Genomic DNA, 21535 nt, shown 5'->3' on the forward strand with positions numbered 1-21535 from the left:
TAAAGCAGAGCTCCCCAAAGTCCTCACCTTAAAAATCAAATCCGCCTCCTCATCTGCTTTGCTGAATTTTAACTATTCAGGCTGCAACTTCAACTGCTCTCTGCAAGAAAAGAATCTGTCCCCATGGGCCCATCACTTCCCAAAAAACAGTAACCAACAGGAACTCTGCTAGAATTCAGAGAATCATAGAATCAGTTAAGTTGGAAGAGGCCCCCAAGGTCATTGAGTCCAACTTGTGACTGATCACCAACTTATCAGCCAGACCAGAGCACTGAGTGCCATGTCCAGCCACTTCCTTCTCTGCAAAACTGCTGCTGAGCACAGTGAGTCATGGGGCAGCTTTTGCTCCAATACAGCTGTTTCTGTGTTAAAAACTGAATGGAGGGTGAGATCTGAAGGAACCAGGATGATACAATATTGTGACGGGACTCCAGGTAAACTTCTTTATCCATTTACATGCATCAGGAGCCCAGTCTCATCTCACACTGGTCTTCTACCTGAACTGTTCTTGTGAGACCCAACCTGAATCCAGCTCTGGATTCCTCCGAACAGGAAGGGCATTGACCTGCTGGAGTAAGGCCAAAGGAGGCCGTGGAGCTGCTCCAAGGTTTGGAGCCCCTCTGCTCTGGAGCCAGCCTGGCACAGCTGGGGCTGTTGAGCTGCACAAGAGAAGCTCCAGGGACACCTCAGAGCCCCTGCCAGGGCCTCCAGGGGCTCCAGCAGAGCTGCACAGGGACTGGGGACAAGGCCTGCAGGGACAGCACCCAGGCAATGGCTCCCACTGCCAGAGGGCAGGCACAGATTTTGGGCTCTTGGCAATTAGGAATTGCTGGCTGGGAGGGTGGGCAGGCCCTGGCCCAGGGTGCCCAGAGCAGCTGTGGCTGCCCCTGGATCCCTGGCAGTGCCCAAGGCCAGGCTGGATGGGGCTTGGAGCAGCCTGGGACAGTGGAAAAGTGTTCATGGGCATTGCAGATGGGTTGGACTAAATGACCTCCAAAGGTCCCTTCCAATCCAAACCATTTGATCCATTCCAAAATGCACAGAGGCCACACAGCTGTTGGGTCTGGAAACATCCAACAGCTGCTTGACACATGCATGGGCAAGGATGGAAGGGGTAAAGCAATGAGATCAGGGCAGATGTAGAGGTGCTTCCCTACCTCCATGGAGCAGCAAAGCACGGCATCCTCCTTCACATCCTGAGATTGCAACAACTGCAAAAGACAGAAGAGACAAACAGTGAGAAATGTATGATCTTCCTCCTCCTCCCTTACGACTTTCCTTCTATGTCTTTGTCTAGCTTGGCTTTTGACACTTCCAGGAGAAAGGACACAAAATCAGAAGGAGAGAAGAAAACAGATTGTCCACACAAAGATTTAAAGCAAACAGTGACAAAACATGGGGTAAAACTTAGATTAACAACTTTCATAATAGATTTTGTTTAGGTTAGATTGCTTTTTTTATCCCATGGCAGGCAGTGAGAAAACACTCATTTCACACAGGGAATAAATGCAGCCATCAGTCAACAACACTGGAGTAGCACAAACCTAGGAGTGGCTGTTTGGAAAGGTAGGGCTCTGCCACCCACCCCTGAACCACTCCATCCCCGTGGGGACACTTCTGACAGCCACAAAAGTGCCTGAGCTACATCCAATTCACTGTAATTAATATGGCTCCTTCTAGGCTGGTTACACAGTGCTGCAAGGGCAGGGGTGCCAATGAAACTACGGAGTTACAGGTGCCCAAATCCAACCCTGCTCTGCTCTCCATGAACTCTGAGTTACAAACACAAGCTTGCAAGCAGGAGCAGCTTTCAGGAAAGACCCAAAATGTTGTTGGGCATGGCACAGCACGGTGCAGGAAGATGCTCATCTCTCTTGGTTCAGACTCAGGGTGTGCAGCAAGCATCAACAGCTCCACCTGACAATGGCAAAGTGTAGGAACTCAGCATGTCTCACCCCACAAACACTGAAACCACGAGCAAGGACCCTCAAAACAGGACCAAAAATAAGGACTTTCCTTTGTTCTCATCTTTATGACAGTTACAGGCACCAGGAACACTCAAAGCTATAGCCACTTCCATCCCATCACTTTGGAATGAACAAGCCCTGATGGCCCTGAGCTAATCCCTGTGTGCAGTAACCCTTGAGCAAAAGGAGAAAAGATGGGAAAACTGGCTTCACTATCATCTGACATTCATTAGAGAGAAGCAGACTTTTTAAAAGCAGTTGAACTGATTAAAACTGCCCATATAAAAATCACTCAGTGTAACTAAATGTTACTCTGAAGTCATATCCATTAGTTAAAATCAGAATTGTGACTCTAGGCCTTAAGATCTCTCTGTCCCATTCTTATTTTTCCATGCTTCCTTCCCTCTACAAATAAATGTCTGTTTACCAGCTCCACATTGGCTGGAAAACCAATGATAGGGGAAAGAAGATGTAACACAAGAAACAATCACTATCTCAGAGCTTTGTCTTCGGTTTTCAGCAGAAAGAAGATTGTCCCTCTCCTTAGCCAAAGCTTCAGCCAGGGTTTCTCAAATCATCCAACAGGTTTTTTTTTCTACCCCACCCCCCCACCCCCCAGTTTATCTTTCTGCTAAGTTGTTTGGAAAATGTTAGTTAAGCCCAAGACATGTGCTCTGAGATAAGTTCTCACAAACAGTTCAGATTCCTCACAAGAAAACATGAGATTATTTTAAACCCAACACCAACAATGAAAAAAAATATCAGTTAGGGAAAAATATAAACAGGCAGTAGTCCAGATATTCCCTCCTGGGGTATTTAGCTCATGAGCATGGCATGAAGCAGGGCTGCAAATAAAGTAACCGACAATACCTTTTAACAACACCTTTCTTATTTTTGGTATTCTTCAGTAAAGAACATAACACAAAAACTAAAGCTTGAAAGTAGAGTTAGGATTGACTCCAACCTTTCCTCTGCCATGGTCTCCTCAGTGATCCTGCTCCCTGCTCAGGATATGTGGTCATAGGAAGGCTGCAGCTTCACTAGCCCCAGCTCCCACACACAGGGCTGGGACATGCTTCCCTACCTCAAAAGGTGTTTGTGAGGATGAACATGTCCCTGTCAAGTGCTCAGGTACTTGGCTAATGAGGAACAGTCTCACCTTCCTATGATGAAACAGAGAACACATCCTACCCCCAGCCCTGGGCAGGCACCCTCCAACTTCACACTGCCCTCATGGACACCTGATCTTCATCTGATGTGACTTGGCTGAACGAGGAGAATGGGTGTGCTCCAGTGTGTCCATCAGGGTGCCATGTGCTCCACCTTCTCCATGGAGGCACCATGTGCTCCACTTTGTCCATCAAGGTACCATGCACTGCACCTCATCCACCCAGGATCCACCAGCTCCATTGCTCCAGAGGCACCATGTCCTCCACCATCCCTCCAAGGCACCATGTGCTCCACTTTGCCCACCCAAGCACCACATGCTCCACTGCTCCAGCGGGCTGCGAAGGGACACCAGTCTGAGGCACTACAGGTGAGCCTCTGCCTGAGACAGGCTGGGGAGGCCCACAGCCTGCCCACCAAGCCCAGGCACATCCCTGTGCATGAGGGACAGCCCAGCAGTGAGATCGGCTGCTGCTGCTCTGGAGAACCAGAGTCCAAATCCATGGCCATAGATGGCTGCAAGCCACTTGCATCAGTGCAATGGACTGAAGCCTGGAGGATCAGAACGATCCACTGTTTCTCTGTGTGTTGCTGACCATGTTTGTAGCATGCTGGGGTGTAGGCACTATCTGCCTCTGAGCCCTGCATGACAGAGCAGGAGGAGATCAGGGAGCCTGGCACGGGCACTGAACCTTGCTGACTGCAAGGACTGTGCTGCCTGGGGTCCCACCATGGATGTCCTCACCCATCAATGACAACTTGCTTATATTTCTCAAAGGGTATTTCATCCCCACTGATGGTGCCCCATGTGAGCACCAGGCACTCAAAGCACTGGGGAGGTTCCTTCAGCCAGAGCACAGTGTTTCCCAAAGCTCTGTCACCCCTGAGTCAGACCTGACCAGGGCTGCAACTGCAAAAAAAAAAAAAAAAAAAAAAAAAAAAAAAAGTGAAAATGTTTTGAGAGCTGCATGGAAATCACAGCCCTAAAGTCCCAGCACTCGTGTGACCACCCAGCCAGTTGCATTCACTGTTTGCAATCTAATTCATATTTACTTAAAATATTTTAAGGTAAACACTCTATACCCATTAAATTAGCACTCCCACATTGGAATTATTATTTATTTAACTATTTATAGCCGCTCCTCCCTGCTGCGTGCCTCTGCCCAAATCCCACTGTGGGCACCATCCCATCCCTCTCCACCAGGTTCCCACAGGGTTCAAACCAGCTGGTGGACGTGGACGAGTGATCTGAAAGAGGAGCATGAGGCAGACAAGAGGGCAGGTGAGCTGGGACTCACGAGCTCCTCAGTTTAACCTGTAATCATCCCCTGGAGGCTGGGGCTGTCTGCGAGAAAAACTTCCCTTTGCTCTCCAGCCGGTTTCCCCTGTATCGGGCGAAGCTGGGCAATGAAAGCAGCAGTTCCTGCTGGAGAGCAGACAAAGAGTCTGCCTGATTTCCTAAGAGAGGAGGCTGCATGCCAGAATCTGCCCGGCCAGTCACAGAATACCCAGCCTCAGTTGCGAAAGGCTTCTCACTTTTGTTTCTGGTGCTGGACTCGCTGCTTTGCAGACTGGTGTGAGGTATCAGGCGCCTTCTCATTCAAATTTCTGTGTCACTCAGAGAGATGAGCTCTGGACAAGGTCCTCTGCAGAGCCAGTGTGCCCAGGTGGGCTCTGGGTGCTAGACATTTGCATAAGGAACCCAAACTAAGTTTTGGGGTCTGCTCCTGGAAGTGCTGCGTGCTGTGGTGAGTAGCAGTGCCTTGCAAGGTGGCTCTTGAGCTCAATTGGCATCCTTGGCGTGCTATTGGGACCCATCTCCCCCGGCTTCCATGCCCCCAGAGCCTTCTCTTCACATTTCTGCAGAGGTAAGCATCACAAACCACATGAGGTGGACACACAGCCATGGCTGAAGGACCAAAGGAGCCCTAAAACTGCAGCTATGCCTCATCACAGAGAGAGCCAGCTTGGTCCTCCTGAACAGCAGGAGATGCATGTGTATGGGGTGCAGGCCACCAGGAGCAAACCAAAAAGCGAACACAATGGGACTCACCCCAAATATTTGGGTTTATTATCTGCTTTCTGAGATCACCTGGCCTGCTGAGAAGCTGAAGTGCTTACTTGGTGTTTTCAGGGGTGCCCACACCATGAGGAGGACAGGAGAACCCGTCCCACCACCCCTTATCACTAAACCACGCAGGTTTAATTGTGTTCTTCAGCAACTCTCCCCAGGAGATGGGGTGGGAGCAGCCCAACACACGCATTACCCTTTCCAGATGCAATGATACTTCTCCTGCAAGGCACAGTGCTAATTACTGTGTACGATATCGCTTGCAAAACGACACATAAGCAATGCTGGCCACTAACTACCCCTTAGCATGCAGTGTTTCATGACGCTTTGGTGATGACTCCAGCGTGAAAGCACAAGAAACCTGGAAAATATCCACGCAGAGCCACTGGGAGAGGCTGGGATGAGACCCAGGGAAAGCCGGGCTGACCGCAGCCCACGCGCCGCTCTCCCCGACGGGCATCTCGGGTTCACGGGTCCAGTGGCAACAGGCACGGACACCCCGGCAGCCTCGGGGCTGAGGCTGCCCACAGGTATGCTTTTCACACACACCTGGGTCACCAGGAGGTGCCTCCCAGTATTCTCCCCTCCCAGGGACTGTGGAGCATGACCTCAGGGGAACCAGCGTGCTGCAGACGCATGGCCCAGGTGCAGCAATCAGCTCGCTGGTGTGGAGCAAGGCCAGGGGGAAAAGGGAGACACATTCCCTTCAGGGAGATCAGTTATTTGTGCCACTTGGAGCTTAAGCAGAGGGGACACACTGTACTGGAAGTGTGGGAGAGATGGTGTTTCCCAGTCCTGCTTTTAAGCAGAAAGTGTCTTGGGAAGAGTCATGATGGACTTGGTCCTCTCACAGATGGATCTGCTCCAGCTCTGTGGTCGGGATCATCATGGACACCCCCTTATGAAGGGAGCTTATAAGAAAGATAAGGACTAAGTTTTTAGTCTTAAAACTTTTTTTTAGGACTAAGTTGACTGTAGCAACAGGATAAGGGGTGATAGTTTTCATCTAAAAAAGGGGAGATTCAGACTAAATAGATGGAAGGACCTGTTTACAATGAGAGTAGTGAGACCCTGGCACAGGTTTCCCAGAGAAGCTGTGGCTGCCTCTGGATCCCTGGCAGTGTCCCAGGACAGGTTGGACTTGGAGCCCACTATCCCAGGGCTTGAAGCAAACTGGGATAGTGGAAGGTGTCCCTGCCCATGGCAGTGGGTAGAATGGGATGAGCTTTAAATGTTCTTTCCACGCCAAAGCATTCTGTGGTTCTGTGACCAACCCCTGTATCTGACAGTGCAGTTTAGGTGGTAACACAGCTCTGCAGGCAGTCTTAGTGCTCTAATGGACCACAGCTGGGGAACTCCAGCTCCCAAAACCTCCTGGAATCCCCACAGTCTGCTAGGTGGGTCCTCCTGGGAGCCCAGGCCAATTCTGCTTCACGGTCCCTCTGCAGACAGACATCAATAGCAATCTTCTGCCTTTCCAGCAGCCCCTTATTGACCTACTGTCACAAGTCTTTAAGGAAGATGTCTGAGACAAGATCCATGGGACTGCATGGCCCTGCATGGGGAGAGTCACACACTTCTCTGAGACACAGGCAAGGGTACAGCTCCACTTCTCCTCTTCACAGGATGCTGAAAACAGCCAAGACTTGGGAACGTGCAAAGTACAAACAAGGTTGTGGGGATGAGTGATTGCAAAATGCTCCACACCACAGGGCCAGTTTCAGGATTTCTACAATTTGCTACCATCAGTTCCTTGACCCAGGACATTGGAAGGTCAGCTGAGTCATCCTGCGCCTACCAACAAGCTGTGCCAGTACCAGCCCCTCTAAAGGGGTACCGAGTATACTCTGGAAGTGAGGCAAGTCAGATGAGACTGACTTGCTCTAGGGAAGAAACAAGCGAGCCCATGGAAACAGACTTCTAGAAGCTCACAGGCATAGGTGAAATCTCTTCTGCTTACCCATTTGATGCTGATGTTGCCCAAACACAAAGTTTTGGGGGAAACCTTTCCCTTATGGAGCTGCCTGTGCTGATCTCTGCACAAGGCACAGGCTCTGCCATGCTCCAAAATGTGATTTGTTGGAATTTAAAAACACAGCTGAGCTGTGAGAGGCAGTCTGTGTCCAGCTGCTTCCACTAGCAATGGTGCTTCTCTCCATTCCCTTCTGCTCACACCTCTCTGGGGATCTGGGAAGTCTTCAAAGGAACAGAAGATGCACAAGGTGCCACCAGACCATGTGTCTCATGGAGGGAACCCTCCTCCCAGTTTCCTGATGGGATGTTGTGGTCTCAGCCTGGGTGAGAATGTCTGACAGCAGCTCCTGCTGCTTCATTAGGAAAAGTTCACCAGCACAGGCCACTGCTGATCCCACAAGCAGCTGCCCAGATGAAGTGGCACAGGGGGCAAGGAGCTCTGTGCTGAACTGCTTGTCCCAGCATGGCTGCATCAGAGCCATGTCCATAGCAGACACTTTCTCTAACACACTTTGGACAACCTAAATGAGTTTTGGTGGCACCAACTCCTTTTGCATTGATGTGCTCCCCTCAGCTCAGGAGATTTCTGTCCTCCTATTACACAACCAGGACTCCCTGGGAGGATGGTAAGAAGAGATTAGTTTGTTTACTGCATTGAGTAAACCAAAATGTTGGTTATCCTCCTTGTCAGGCTCCTGAGGAACTCAGAGATACTTAACAGCAAATTGAATTAAGGCCAGAGGAACAAAATCCTGTACCCAGTCGTGGGAAACTCCTCCTACTCCTTTCCACTGTAGGCAAGGGAAACCATGAAACACGACACTCTCTCTCCCCGGATCTGGAACAGGCAGAAGAAATTCCTGAGAAGATGGAAACCATTAAGAGGCAATTACTGGAGACAATGATGAAGAAAATTTGGTCACTCATCAGCCCAGACGCTGCAATCCAACAGTAGCCTGGTGGTTACACATCCCCTGGCTGGAGGTGGACCTCCAGGATCCGAAGGTGAGCAGGACAGACGGACCAGAGCCACCCGGTCTGGGTGCACAGGGAGTTCAAGCCACCCAGACGACCGGCTTCATCCTGCCCGTCCGAAGACATAATAACCCTGGGAGAGGAGGATGTGATCTCATCCCAAGGGTCCCGGGGAAACACAAAACATGGAAAGAAACAGTGGCGAGACCATGGTGCTTGATTGCAGCGGGCTCCACCCTGGCTGGCCGGAGGCTCTGCGCTTTCCTGGCTCTGCAGAGGCAGCGAGCGCGCAGCGGCGGCGGCAGACGCAAATAGTTGTGTTTACATCCCATTGAAAGGGTTTTTGGGAACTAACAATGCCTGGTACGGAGGGCGAGGGAGAAAAACAAAGCCACGCGAGGAGGAGGGACCATCCTGTGAGATGGTATCTGACTTCACTTCTTTATCTGCACAAATTGCTTCCTCTGACTTCTCCACGGGTCCCAGAGAAACGAGGGTGGCATTTTCCCTCCTCTACATAAGATACAACACCAAGGTTTTGGTGCTGGGACTAAATGAGTCCTGGGGCTTTCCAAGAATATGTTCCTGCACAAACAATACTCAACAGGGCAGATGGGCTTACAGGCACTGGGCAGCTCTCCCTGGTTTGGCCCGTCCTCATCTGCTCCCAAACAACACCTGACCTCCTCCACCTTAACTATGCCCTTGGATCAAAATGACCAGGACTAAAGGAAATCTGTTGTTTCCCAAACAAGCTGCATTCATAGGAGTGTTTTTGCCAGCACAGCTATGGGGGTCTGGGGGCATGGGAGCTTTTTGCATGGTTAATGATTTTTTAATGTATGGCAGGCACAGAGGTTACAGGGACATCCACCCCTGCCCTGCATGGTCCTACAGACAGGCATCCACCCTTCCTCTTTGCAGACTCTGCTCCTGCACTCTGCCTCCTGCCACGGCTCTGGAAGTCCATATCCTCTTTACATCAACATGCCCCACTTGCTCCAAATCCCAGACCTTCCTCCCAGACCTTCCATGTCTTCAACCCACATCTCCTGGACTCCCAAGACAGTTCCCCACTTGTTCCCCTCATTTCTCCTTCCTCCTAGTGTCTCTGAGCTCCAGTACCCCTTTTTCACTCCTTCTCTGAAATCCCTTCCCTCCCATGCCCACATTCCTCATGCCTCCTTTATCCTTTCCCCACACAAAACACTTCCCAGTTTGTCCCAGTCCCAGTGGACTGGAGATCTAATCTTTGATTTTTTGCAGAACATACATCCCCAGAAGGGGACTTCTGTGAGGATATAAGTCCCCTTCTTCATAAAAGACATATTTTCTCTGTTCAGATCTGGCCTCATGGAGCTTCCTGAGTGGAAGTGTGGTGTGGGGTCAAGATGTAAGCCCCTAGGTGCCTTTGCTCATTTGATAAAGCAAAAATTCTGTTTCACTCTCTGACTCGGAGAGTAATATTAAATATCCTAGCATCTCATTATACTGTCAAAGACCCTTTTTTCAAACTCAAAAGGCTGATGCTTTTTAAAAAGTGAGAGTGATTAACAAAACACAACCCACGTTAAAAGATACAATTTTCTTTTCCAAAGAGCACCACCCTCCTCGCTCATCCGACTGCAGCCGGGAAGGTTTTCCTTTTTCTTCCTCTGAAGGAGACAGTGAAAAGGCAGTGCCCTCTTGAAGTTCAGACGTTAATTACTGTGTTAGAATATTTTGCTAAATTACGCAGCATGGCCCCAGGAGATAACAGGCACTAAGAGAAGGGAGGGGAGTGGATACCCGTCTACACGCTGCACCACAGACTCAGACGTAGGGGGAAGGCAATTAGACAGGGAGTATTTATCCTCCCTCCACCACTACCCCGAGGCTTTCAGTCAGCAGCCTGTACCAAGGCAGGGAAGCGATGGGAGCGTGCCAAGATTTTAAACGATGCTGAAATGGGACTGTCTCTGCCAACCAGACTGGAGGTAGGAGACAACTCCTGCAGAGAAGCAACTGTCCTGCCTGCTGCCAGCCTGCTGGGTCTGATCCCTGCTGATTCACAGCGCCTGGGAGCTGCCCTCGCCACCCAGGGTTGGTATTGAGACCCTAAAATCATCTGTCTCGGGTCAGGCCAGTGACTGCATCCCTCTAAAGGGGATACCCCTGGGGTACACAGCCTCAGAAGCAACAACCCTCTCAAGCTGGAGGGATCTCTGTGAATTGGTCCTGCAGCCTCCTGCGCAAAGTTTTGCAGTTTAGTTAGCCTTTCTGTGATGAGCTGCTTCCTGGGGTTTGCTCTGAACCTGCCCCAGCAGCCCTGTCCAAGGCTCAGAGTGGGATGGTGCCAAGGCAGCTCCCTGTCACCCCTGATATCCAGTCCCTTTGTCTCCAAGCCAGGACAACCAGATGGGTAAAAAATTGGGTTGGATGGTTGGGCTCAGAGGGTTGTAGGCACTAGGTTCCAACCCAACTCTGCCTGAAGGCCAGGAATGATAACAACTACCAAGTTGTTATCCCATGACCTGCCCTATTTAGCATCCTTATCCGTGACCTGGGGGAGGTAAGGAGTGCAATCTCATGAAGTCTGAAAGTTGACAGCGAGTCTGGGATGTACTGAAATCTATTCAAGGGGCTGCCAGTGAGAGGGACCTCAGTGGGGTGAAGCAAGACGTCAAGAAGAAACTTAAAACTTCCAACAAAAGATCAGCCCTGTGCAGGAGAAGAGCACAGTGACATGGGTGAAGGGTGGCATAGGGTTAGTATGGGGAGTGAGAGGGGGCAGAGCCCTCCCTGTGTTGCCTGCCTGCCAGCTGGTGAGGTGCCTCGAGAGGTACCACAGTGGCATTACTGCCACATGGCATCACCTTGAACCTGAGTCCCTCGAGCCAGTTTTTCCACCTCCCTGCTCTGCTGCCATAGGCAACTGCTCAGGTTACCTGGCTGCTAAATGGCATTGTAAGAACAAACAAATGCATCCAAAGCAGCACTTGGCACCAATCACTGGGGCTGGAAGTGGCTGCTCCTGGCAGGGGGCTGGCAGGGAGGTGGCAGCTCCAGCCCCAGGGGCACCTCCTGGGTTGGTGTCCCAACAACATCCACTGAGGATGAGACAGACAGCAGAGGAGGCAAACCTCCCAAGAACACCCATCAACAGCCACAGTGGGTGTGATCCCTCTCCTTCCCTGCAGACTTCAGATGTCACCTAAAACTGGGCTGGGCCCCTCAGGATCTAGTCCTACTGTTCCCCCTCCCCAGCAGCACCAGGGGATGAAACTGGGAGGGCACTGACCTGGGGTGGCCCACGGCCACCCTGCTGACTCACACACAGACATGGGAGCACAGAGCTGGACGAGGGACAGACAGCTCCAACTGTGCTTAGGGAAGGCAAAAGTGGTGACAATCAGTGAACAATAGATGGCAAATAGTATTATTTATTATGTCCACATCTTCAGTAGCCACGGGGCACTTCTTGCACTGCGCACAGGGCTCTGATGGTTCAGCTGACATTTGCTGCTTCCTTGCCTTAATCACCCATTTTCTCCATTCTGCTGACTCTGCCAAAGGCCACAGAAAAGAAGAAATATGGCCAGGCTGCAAGAACCAAAGTACCTTGGTTCTTCTCTTGGTTTTAGTTGGTTTTGGGGGACATGCAACATGAAGCATTGCTGGAGCATGGCTCAGCATGGTCCTTGGTGTTTGGACAAGGGGCAGAGGATTTGGAGCAGGAAAGATGTCAGCATGTTCACTTCTCACCATCCTGGAAGGAGATGTTCAGGGACAAATTTAGAGTGCTTTTGTGAAATAAACTGAGGCCATAGTCAAGACGGCTTGTAGGACTGGAAGGAGAGAATGGGACATCACTCTTACTTAAGACCATCATGCACAGGAGACAGAACAACTTCTTAATAATGCTAAAAGTGCTTTCACCAAATAAAAGCCTCATGGAAGAATGTTGGTCCTGCAAGATGCCACCACTGCTCCCAAGTGAGAACAGCCAGGTCTGGAAGCAGGCAAGGGTCAAACCCACAGTGCCCTGGCTGCAGCATAACCATCCCTGGGGAAAGCCTTTATCCCAGGAACAATGCCCTCTTCCAGCTCGCCCTCGATTCCCCGAAGCTCTGAGGGAAGAATAGGAGGAAAGCGCTTTTATTTCTATTTAACATCTCTGCTTTGTTATTCTTTTCCCAGGCTTTCCAGATCTGAGGGCTGCAATAGTCCTCTCATTCTCATCTGCAAAGGGCTCTCCCTTCTTTTCCCAGTTGTCTCCAGGTCTGATCTTTGGGCCAACCTCGGGTATCCATTGCCCTTCTCCAACCTAAAATATGCACCGTCCCACTGCATGTAATTTAGTCCAAACCACCATCCAAATGCACTGTGCTCCATTAAACCATTTTAACAAGAGCTAGACTCACCTTTTACTTCCCTTGGCAAATCCTCTCTTTGCCTAAAATCCCAATGCTGACCTCACCAGAACTCACTGTGAGGACACACTCTCAGCCTGCACAAACCTCACCCCAAACCCCTCAAAACAGTTATGGAAATTAAACTTTTTCATTTGGTAGGGATTCTGCTCCTGGGAGATGCCATCACAGTGTTGGATGTATTGGCAGTCCCTTCCTTCTGCCCCCATTTCAGGCTCAAGTGATGGAGGAGGATGTAGCAGAGCCCCCTAGGAGAGGAATTTGGCTGGACTGTGCTTGAGCCAAGGGGCACAGCTACTCCTTTGGTTCCCAAAAGGCTGCCTGGGTGAGGTGGCAGCTCTGACCCAGATTTCCTCTGCCATGGTAAAACACCCACTGCCTTGCCTGACACAGGGCCTGCCTGCTTCCCAGAGGACAGTGATGGGCCCTGGGTCAATCAGCCAGCAAACCCCAGCACTTATCACTCCAGCCTCACCTGAAATTAACTTGTCTTTTTTTTTTTTTTTTTTTTTTTTTTCCTTTCCCAGCCCACAAAACCAACCCATCCACGGCGATCGATAAACAGCGCTGGCATTGTCACTCAGTGCCCCAGCCATGTCCCCAGCTCCTCCCCACCCAGCACTGATGCCCTCACCATGGCCACCCTCACCCCTCCCACCCAGCTAATGATGGTGTGAATAAGCTTTTATTTGGGGGGAAAGGAGCTGGAGAGAGGAAGCTTTGCAGGGGGAAGGGAAGAGACATTCCTGCCTCAGTCATCAGGCAATTTTCCCCTTCCTCTTGCTCACTGCCTCGCTGACCTTTGGCTGAGTCTGCCAGAGCTATAAAGGAAAAGGGAAAAAGGAGAAAAAAAAAAGAAGAAAGAGAAACTAAAAAGCAAGCGACCTGAAAGGACAGGCAGAGGGAGAGATGTTATCTTGCCTCTGCTAATGATTTATGGTCTAAGGATGGGTGGATGGAGGCAGAAGGGGCTGTGCAGGACTGTGGGCAGCACAGAGGGAGCTCGATGGGGAATAATCAATATGAAAGGAATTAGGGGTGAGAGGCTGAGACTCTACTTGGGGCTGTATGTTCTGATCAGCAGAAGGGGAAAAAATCCATGGTGAGTGCTACTATACCTTGTGAACCTGTCCTGAGGCATGTGGGAGTCCCAAACTTTAAAGGCCATGGTGACATCCCCTCCTCTGCTGGGACACCAGCCCATGTGGTTCATGGGGAACACCAAGGGATGAGCACTATGCACAGTTAGGGATTTTCCACACTCTTACGGAGCACCCAGCAGGGCCAGCCTGTGCAAATGTCCCTGTCCTCTCTGGGGTGTAGCTGGAAAAGCACACCTCCACCTCCTTGGCTGTGTCTGCAGCCCACCTTTGGCCCTGGCAACCATCTGCCAACCAGAGCCTGGCACTGCTGATAAATCGGTGACCCTTTCCCCCGGGCTGGCCCTGTGCAGCAGGATTAGCTGGCAATGACAAAAAAAGGCAGCAGAATGAAAACCCATTCCAGAGCCATGGAAGAGGGGTGAATCAAGGTCAAAGCACTGCAGAGAGAGCAGTCACAGAGCAAGCATTTTGGGGCAGGGGAGCCAGAGGAGTCAGGCTCACCCATGTCTGCTAAGCTAAGAGACCTCTTAGAAATCACAGAGTAGCTTGGGTTGGAAGGGACCTAAAGATCATCTCGCTATTAAAGATCATCTAGTAAAGTCATCTGTGACAAACAACACCACAGGGACAGACCTGTCCTGCTAAGGAACAGAGATGTATTTTTAAGAGCAAATTTACGCATGACATCTTGATATAATTAGTGAATCTTTTTATGGAGCTGCCCTGTAGCAAAAAATATCCTTGATATATGAAATTGATGTCCTTCCGCACACCTCTAGCTCACCACCACGTCCCCACAGAGCAGAAGGGTGACAGGAGGGACAGTGACAGCACGGCGAGGGCAGACAGGAGTGGGCAGGGAAGAGCTCTGGCAGAATCAGGGCTGTGCTGTGTCACGATTACGATGGGAAGCGGATGGGCACGGGGGCTCTGCTAGACGTCAGATCTTCCCCAGAAGGTGACACATACCACCGTGGGCAGAGATTTTGGGGAAGTTCGGCTATTCTTAGCGTCCCTCTCCCATCTCCTCCTCTGGATATGTCTGCCTTATCATGAGGCCCGCGCTCCTCACTGCTCCAGTCACCATCTGTGAGCTCTGCCCACAGTACTACCACCCAGACAAAATGTTTATGGCGCGTTTGCATTCAGAGGAAAACTTCCCATGCATGTAAAAAAAGTCATCACCAGCACTTTCTTTATCCTTCCCTTGCCTGAGGTCTAGCGGAGAACTTATTTTACCATGAGTTATTTATGGCCTGACAGAAGCACCACTGACAATTTGAGATTCACAGCTCCAACCCTGGGCAACAACGCGGGTTTTTCTGAGAAAATCTTCTACAGGCGGCAGCAGGAGACAAAGCCATCTTTAAAACAGGATAGAGGGAAGCCCTCTCCTTCTCTATAGAACATTAACACTTGAGTTGTCTTTTCTGTATGTACTCACTGAGGTTTTTGCCACCACTGTGAGCCATGGGGAGCAGGACAATGAGCTCATCAGGAAATCAGGTTCTGAAAAATCCCCCACCCTGGTGACAGGGCTGGGTTTCTGCTGCACTGGGTTGGGTCTAAGGACATTAGGGACTTCCTTTCTCTCCCTCCTTCCTCCCCTTGGTCTGTCTCATCTATTCGGGTGGCTTCACCTGCTTTACGAAGCTGTTTAAGCTGCTTAGGTGGGGATTTTCACAACACTGGGATTTGCAGACTACAGTGCTTGGTTTACCATTCCAACTTTGGTCCTTTCTAGCCACTGGACAAAGGGAGTGTGTGCTTTAATTATTCTGCTTTAACGAGCAGAAAGACAATATGCAGGAAGAAACAAGCGTGCCTGCAAATGTGAGTACTTTTGAAGTGCGAAGTGTTGGCAGAGGAAACCTCTAGGAATTATAAAGCAAAGATGGAATCTCAGAATGGTTTGTGTTGGAAGGGCCTTAGAGAACCCCTGTCTAGTTATGAAACTCTGCTATGGGACACCTTCCACTATCCCAGGTTGGTCCAAACCCTGCCCAGCCCGGCCTTGGGCATTTCCAGGGATGGAGCAGCCACAGCCTTTCCACGGACCATGGGCATCTCTGCACAGCAGCCAACAGCTTGTCCCACTGGTGGGGAAGGACGAGGTGGGAAGGCATTTACCTCCCTGAGGCAGGTGTAGATGGGGCAGACGAGGACTCGGAAGGGCTCCCCGGTGCTGCTCCTCATGGTGCCGAAGACCTCGCAGAGGAAGGTGATGAACCCCAGCCAGCGCTCCACGTCCCGCTGCTGCAGCTCCTCCCGCATGGAGAAATCCTTCTGCAAGAGGCACAGAGACAAGAGGCTGCATCAGCAACACCACGCCACCACGGCAGAGACAACGGCTGTCTAGAGAGGGAATTAGGAGGAAACTGAAACTCGGGGTGGGGGGAGGACAGACAGACAGACTGACTCTTTAGTAACAGTGGGGAGATTACTCAACGCGTGCCGAGCGGCTGCAATTTCAACAGAGCAAAGCCACCAGAAAGCAGGTACTGCAGAAATATCACCAACTCCTGCAATAACTGCCACAGCTTGCACCAGAGATGGTGCCTGCCCTCTGAGCCCTACTGTCCCCCCGACAGACACAGGGTCACTTTTCCAGATGCACCATTGTCTTGATTTTTTGGTGAGGAGGGAAGAAGCCAGCACCACCAGGACTGAAAAAAAGCAGCAACAGAGAGGTTAAACAAAATGCAGGGGAAATGATGGTGGCCATCCTGGGCTTGGTGGTCCAGGATAACCTGCCCAGCCCATTCATTCCAGTATCTTCAGCAGACCCAGTGTCTGGCCAGGAGCATCCTGATGGTCTGGCTGGTCTCTGGCGTCTCACAAAATAATGGCAGAGACTGGCTCCCTGCCTGACCAGAAGATCAGGGCAGCCTGGGCTTGGCATTAAAAGGTCACCCTGCGCCTGAGCTGATGGTTGCTATGACTAAGGATTATCCCAGTGACGTGATTTATGGGTCAGCATCAGGAGGAAGCACACAGGGAGATAGCTGCCTCCCCATCAGACCTCCAGGTGGGAGAAAGAAGGGGTTTGTCCAAGGGTTGGGTATGAAAAGGGATATATGTGAGGGAAACAAGTGGCAAACAGCACAAGGCAACATAAAAAAGCAAATAAAAACCCTTCTAGAGGATGGCACAAGGGAGTGCATCATGCTCAGAGTCAAGAAGGTTTCCCTGGGCTCTAAGAGATGCTGCAGAGGTTCTTGCATGACATCCCAGGCGACTTTTCTTGTCTGTCTCCATAGTGACCTTTCCTTGACACTAGAATTTAGTAGACACTAAGCAGGGGAATACTGAAGAAGAGGACAAGTTTGTTCTCCACTCTGTGTGTTTCCAGTGCAGGTTGCACAACCTTTGAAATCCAGCAACTAAATAAATCACCTTCTATCTTTCTCATCTCAGTTTATTCCTACTGCCTGAGACAAAGGGCTTTGCTGCTGCAAATACTCTGACCTGCAGCTGCTTCTGCAAAGCTGGGGAGATATAAAAGCCACCACACCAAAGTTTGCTCTCTTGCCCTGGACAACACAAAGGAGATCTTCCTTTTAGAACAAAGCTAAGTGAAGCAGCTGCTAAAGAAAGCCAGGCAAGAGCACGACGATCATTTTCATGACACGACTGTATGCACAGAAGATCCAAGGCAGGAGCTATTTATATGTTTCATTACAAAATGAAAAATAAAATATGTATTTGCATATGCAGGAAAAAGACTTGTAAAATAGCTGAGGCACTTATTAACCAAGCAGCGATGACTAATTCCTCTCTACACCCATTTCCATAAGTCAGTTGCCCAACTGTGTCTGCGACTTCGGAGTCAACCTGCAGCCAAATCCTGTTGGGTCTCCCCAGACTCTCTGAGGGAGTTTGCAGAGTTCATCCTTTCATTAACCAGCCCGTCCCTGGGCAGCGACAGAGGAGTTATTTGCCAGCTCTGGTTATCACCCCAAGGTTACCCAATTACTTGTTCTGGACTTTTAAATTGAAATTTATGGCAAAAAGAAAAAAAAGTCAAAGAGACATGATATCCTGATTAATCATAAATTAAAAACCCAGGCAAGAGTATCCCTTGCACCTCATCTGCCCCATCCACCCATACAGTGCACAGAAGGCTTCCTTTGAACCCTGGAGCTTCTCCTGGATTCCTCTCCCTCTCGTGGCACTGTCTCCAGCATCTCATGCAGCATCCCAGCCAGATCCAGCCCCCAGCCCATCCTCCCTCTCCCAGCCTGGATGCCCTACAGCACCTCCTGTGCTGCCTGGGCCTGGAAGCTCCACACTCATGCACCTGGGGAGCTGTGCTGTATTTTGGGATCCCTGGGGCATGCTGTGAAATTCCTAGCAGCTTGGGACAACTGCACGGGCTCTGCAGTCCCAGATTACTGGGAAAGAATAAAAAACACTGCAGGAAGCTCTGCTCCTTCCCTCTCCTGCTTCAAACATGCCCTGCTCTGTGCCCGTGTAGGAAGGAAAAATAACTCTTCAACGTGTCTTTTAAAAAAAAGGTATTTTCTGTAAAAAAATCCAAACCCTCAAATCCACCAATCACCTGGAAATTCTGTAAACCAACCAGCAAACCAAAACAAAACTCATCAGGTCTGGAATGGGAGCTGGGCAGGAAAGAATTCCACCACACATCACCCTCCTTTTTCACCGTGTGGCACCCAGTGGGTGATGCAGAGACATCAGTGAACACTTCCTCACTTTTGTAGATGAACAGATCCTTGTAAAAGAAAGGAGTCTGTGGTCCCCCCTCCTCCAGTCACAGAAAAGCTTGTGCAGACTTTGAGGGACCCCTATGAAGGAAGGGAGAGGGGGATGGAATGTGGGATGGATGCAGAAGGCACTGCAGACATTTCCACACAGAATGTGATGCTGCAGTAGGAATAATTTTGCTCCATTTTCGGACTCAGGTTGGGCCAAACTTTGCAAAAGGAGCTGATTTGCACATGTTCTGCAAAAGGAAGGCAGTGACACTGATTCCTCTGACAAAGCAGGGAGAACACGTTGCCAGTGGGAGGAATTTTTCTGGACCACACTTGCCTGCAGGCCAGAGTAGGGCTTGGCAGGAGCCTCCACAGCAGCTGGACTTGCACTGCCAGGGGTGTCCTGAAGCATCCTGAGAAATCCACATGCCTCAGGGATGACACAGGATACTCCAGTGTCCTAGCATGCACCAGAAGGGTGGTCCAGGAAGCTCTGTCCTTAAATTTGGCCTTCAGACTGCAGGTTTGACCTTTACCATGGTGTGCACTGAGTGCCACCCATGCAGAGGGGTCCCATCTGCCTTGGGGAGTTTGAGGAGACCACTGCTGCCACCAAGGCTCATCTGGGCTGTTCAATTAATGGAGTTACACGTGTGACTCACCAGCTGCGGGTCAGCCATGGCCACAGCAGGCCCAGTGACCCTCTGAGAACACTGAGAGCAGCTCCAAAGGCTGGGCAACCCAAACGGATGAGCCAGAGCCAGCACGTGGGAGAGGTGGGGAACTGGCCGTCAGAAACAAACCCCACGTCCTGTGTGCCTGGGGCACATCCTATGGAGCTGTGCCCTGACCCACAGACCTCCACACACTGATGATGAGCCTTGAGGGGGCTGAAAAGCTCTGGAACCAGACAGCCGGGTCACTGCCCTGCCCACTGAACTTTATTTGCTCTGGAAATGCCTCACGGAGTTATATAAAAATAACCTGTGGATTGGCTTGCCCCATGCTTAGGTGGTGATGTCAGGGCAGTAAGCAAATTATCTTTCATCAGTTTGGCTGTATTTTTAAACATGAATTGTATTACTAATTTGGGGGTGCTCTGGCCTGTAGATAATCTGGGTGTGTCTACTGGATGACCTTCCTTCAGTGCCTATAGTTTAAAATAAAATGTATTTATACCAGGTAGGGTTGGCCTTTCTTCTCTGCCTGGTTTGGGAGAAGAATTCATTGGGAAACCATGTGGGAAGTGGGGGGATGCCAAGGGGACCTCTAAAGAGCACTCATACAGGACAAAGTTGGGGCATAAATCTGAAGGCTGAGCACGTTCATCATGCTGGGCCTCACCATGGGTAGGTCAGGGTGGCCTGTGTTCACACACATCACAGAGACGGCCCAGGGCTCGGCAAAACCTCTGACATCCCCTGCTGGATCCTTTGTAAGCCTGGCTGAGGCTCCTGCCAGCAGTAGAAACTCAAAATGCCTTTTTCCTGGGGGTGCTCACTCTTGCAGCCAAGTGAAAGCCCGCTCCTCATTCCAGTGTAGATGCAGTTCAACACTGGGTCATGACAATGGACATGAGACCTTTCCAAAACTAGGACTATGACAATGGACATGAGACCTTTCCAAAACTAGGACCAAGCCAGAAGAGCCAAGAGGAACGGCCACGCTGTAGGAGAGGAGGCAAATCCATCCTCTAACATTTTTGGTGGGCAGCAGAGTCAGGTGGGATGAGAACCAGCATTTTGCCATCAGATCTAAGCCCTCACTCCAGCTCAGTCAGCTGTAGCTGAAAATTCTTCCCTTGGGGGTTCGCCACACTTTTTTTAAGACACGTTCCAAATAACTTTTCCCCAGGTCTGGGCCCACCAACCCATGGCTGATTCTGGTAGCAGCAAGTCTGAGGGCAAAAGTTTAGTGAGGGATAAAAATGAGGGTTAATTTAAGCATTGTCACCTTCTGATGGGCTAAAAAATAAAGGCACATTTGAGCTTGTTGCTCTGTAAACACAGGGCTCTTCCTCTGGCAGCTCTGCTGTTTACTCAGTCATTGTCAAGGAGGCAGGAAATACTGAGTCAGAAATACTGCACAAAAAGAAATATATGATGCTTAGATATCCATGCTAAGAGCTATATAAAAAGCTGAGATAGGCTGTGCTAAATAGTTGATCTTACTGGCAATGTTCTGTGAAGTGCTGGAGCCCTAAATGGCTCTTTGGAAAGGGCTAAGACAAATCCAATAGTTTGGAGGAGGAAACTGGTGGATAGAGGTTGGACAGCCTCTGTCCCTTACTGCTGTCCTGGAGAAGCACAGCCTCTGCCTGCTCCTTTCCCAGACCTTCCTAGAAAGGGCTCCATAAATCACATTTTGCACAATTAACATCACCTGCATTATTCACTGCTTAGAATTTAAACACTAGGCGAATTTAGGTCCTGATTTGGAGGAGGTTCTGGTGTGCAGCTTTGCTTCCTCAGGAGTATAAACCAGTGAGATGAGTGGTTTGGAGCACAGGCATTTGGAAGGAGCTCAGGAGGTGCTGGAGAACCCTGTGACAGCACCAGGGAGTGATTAAACATCTCTGCCCATGGATTTGTGGAGTCTCACTTGAGCTCCTCTGTACCACCCACAGCTTCATTGGGAAAGTCTCACTTCATGGACACCACTACAAAAACTCCTCTGCTGGAGGTGGTGGGGACATGAAATGGGACCATTAGCTCTGCTCTTCCTCCATCCACCCACTCCTGGCCTTTCTGCCTGCAGCCAAGGACAGAACCTCACTGAGATCCCCTCACATCATCCCTGCCCACGCTGCTGCCAGCATGGAGACAAGACAGAGCAGAGCAAGGTGATGACAGACAACCTGCTTTGAGCCTACAGCTTCCTTGCAGAACCTGGAGAACAGCAGCACAGGAGACTGAGGTGTATTTCCAGCCCTGTGTGGGCTCCAATCACCTCTGTACCCTGATTTCCCATCCGGCAACAAACGGGAAGGATTTGCTCAACTTCCTCTGAGAAGTGCTCTGGGGTGTGTGGCTGAGACATGCGAATCATGGCAATTATTATGACTCCAACAAAGGAGCTATTGACATTTAAAGCAGATAAAGCTTTTAAATTACAGATGACACCTTGTGCCCAGCCTTGCAGAGGTCCT

General features: G+C 50.3%; 1 protein-coding gene across 4 annotated transcripts in view; it reads right to left on the reverse strand.

The window, feature by feature from the left end:
- The window catches only part of CTIF (cap binding complex dependent translation initiation factor), a 146960-nt gene that overhangs the window by 5235 nt on the left and 120190 nt on the right, over positions 1-21535 (reverse strand). For all 4 annotated transcript variants that reach the window (XM_036403458.1, XM_036403457.1, XM_036403455.1 and 1 more), the window contains 2 exons: positions 15800-15955; positions 1158-1211 (listed from right to left, as the gene is read on the reverse strand). In XM_036403458.1, the coding sequence (XP_036259351.1) occupies positions 1158-1211; positions 15800-15955 (210 nt within the window). The remainder of the gene's footprint in view (positions 1-1157; positions 1212-15799; positions 15956-21535) is intronic.

The sequence above is a fragment of the Molothrus ater genome, chromosome Z (genome assembly GCF_012460135.2).
Source record: "Molothrus ater isolate BHLD 08-10-18 breed brown headed cowbird chromosome Z, BPBGC_Mater_1.1, whole genome shotgun sequence".
In the NCBI taxonomy this organism is placed as follows: Eukaryota; Metazoa; Chordata; class Aves; order Passeriformes; family Icteridae; genus Molothrus; species Molothrus ater.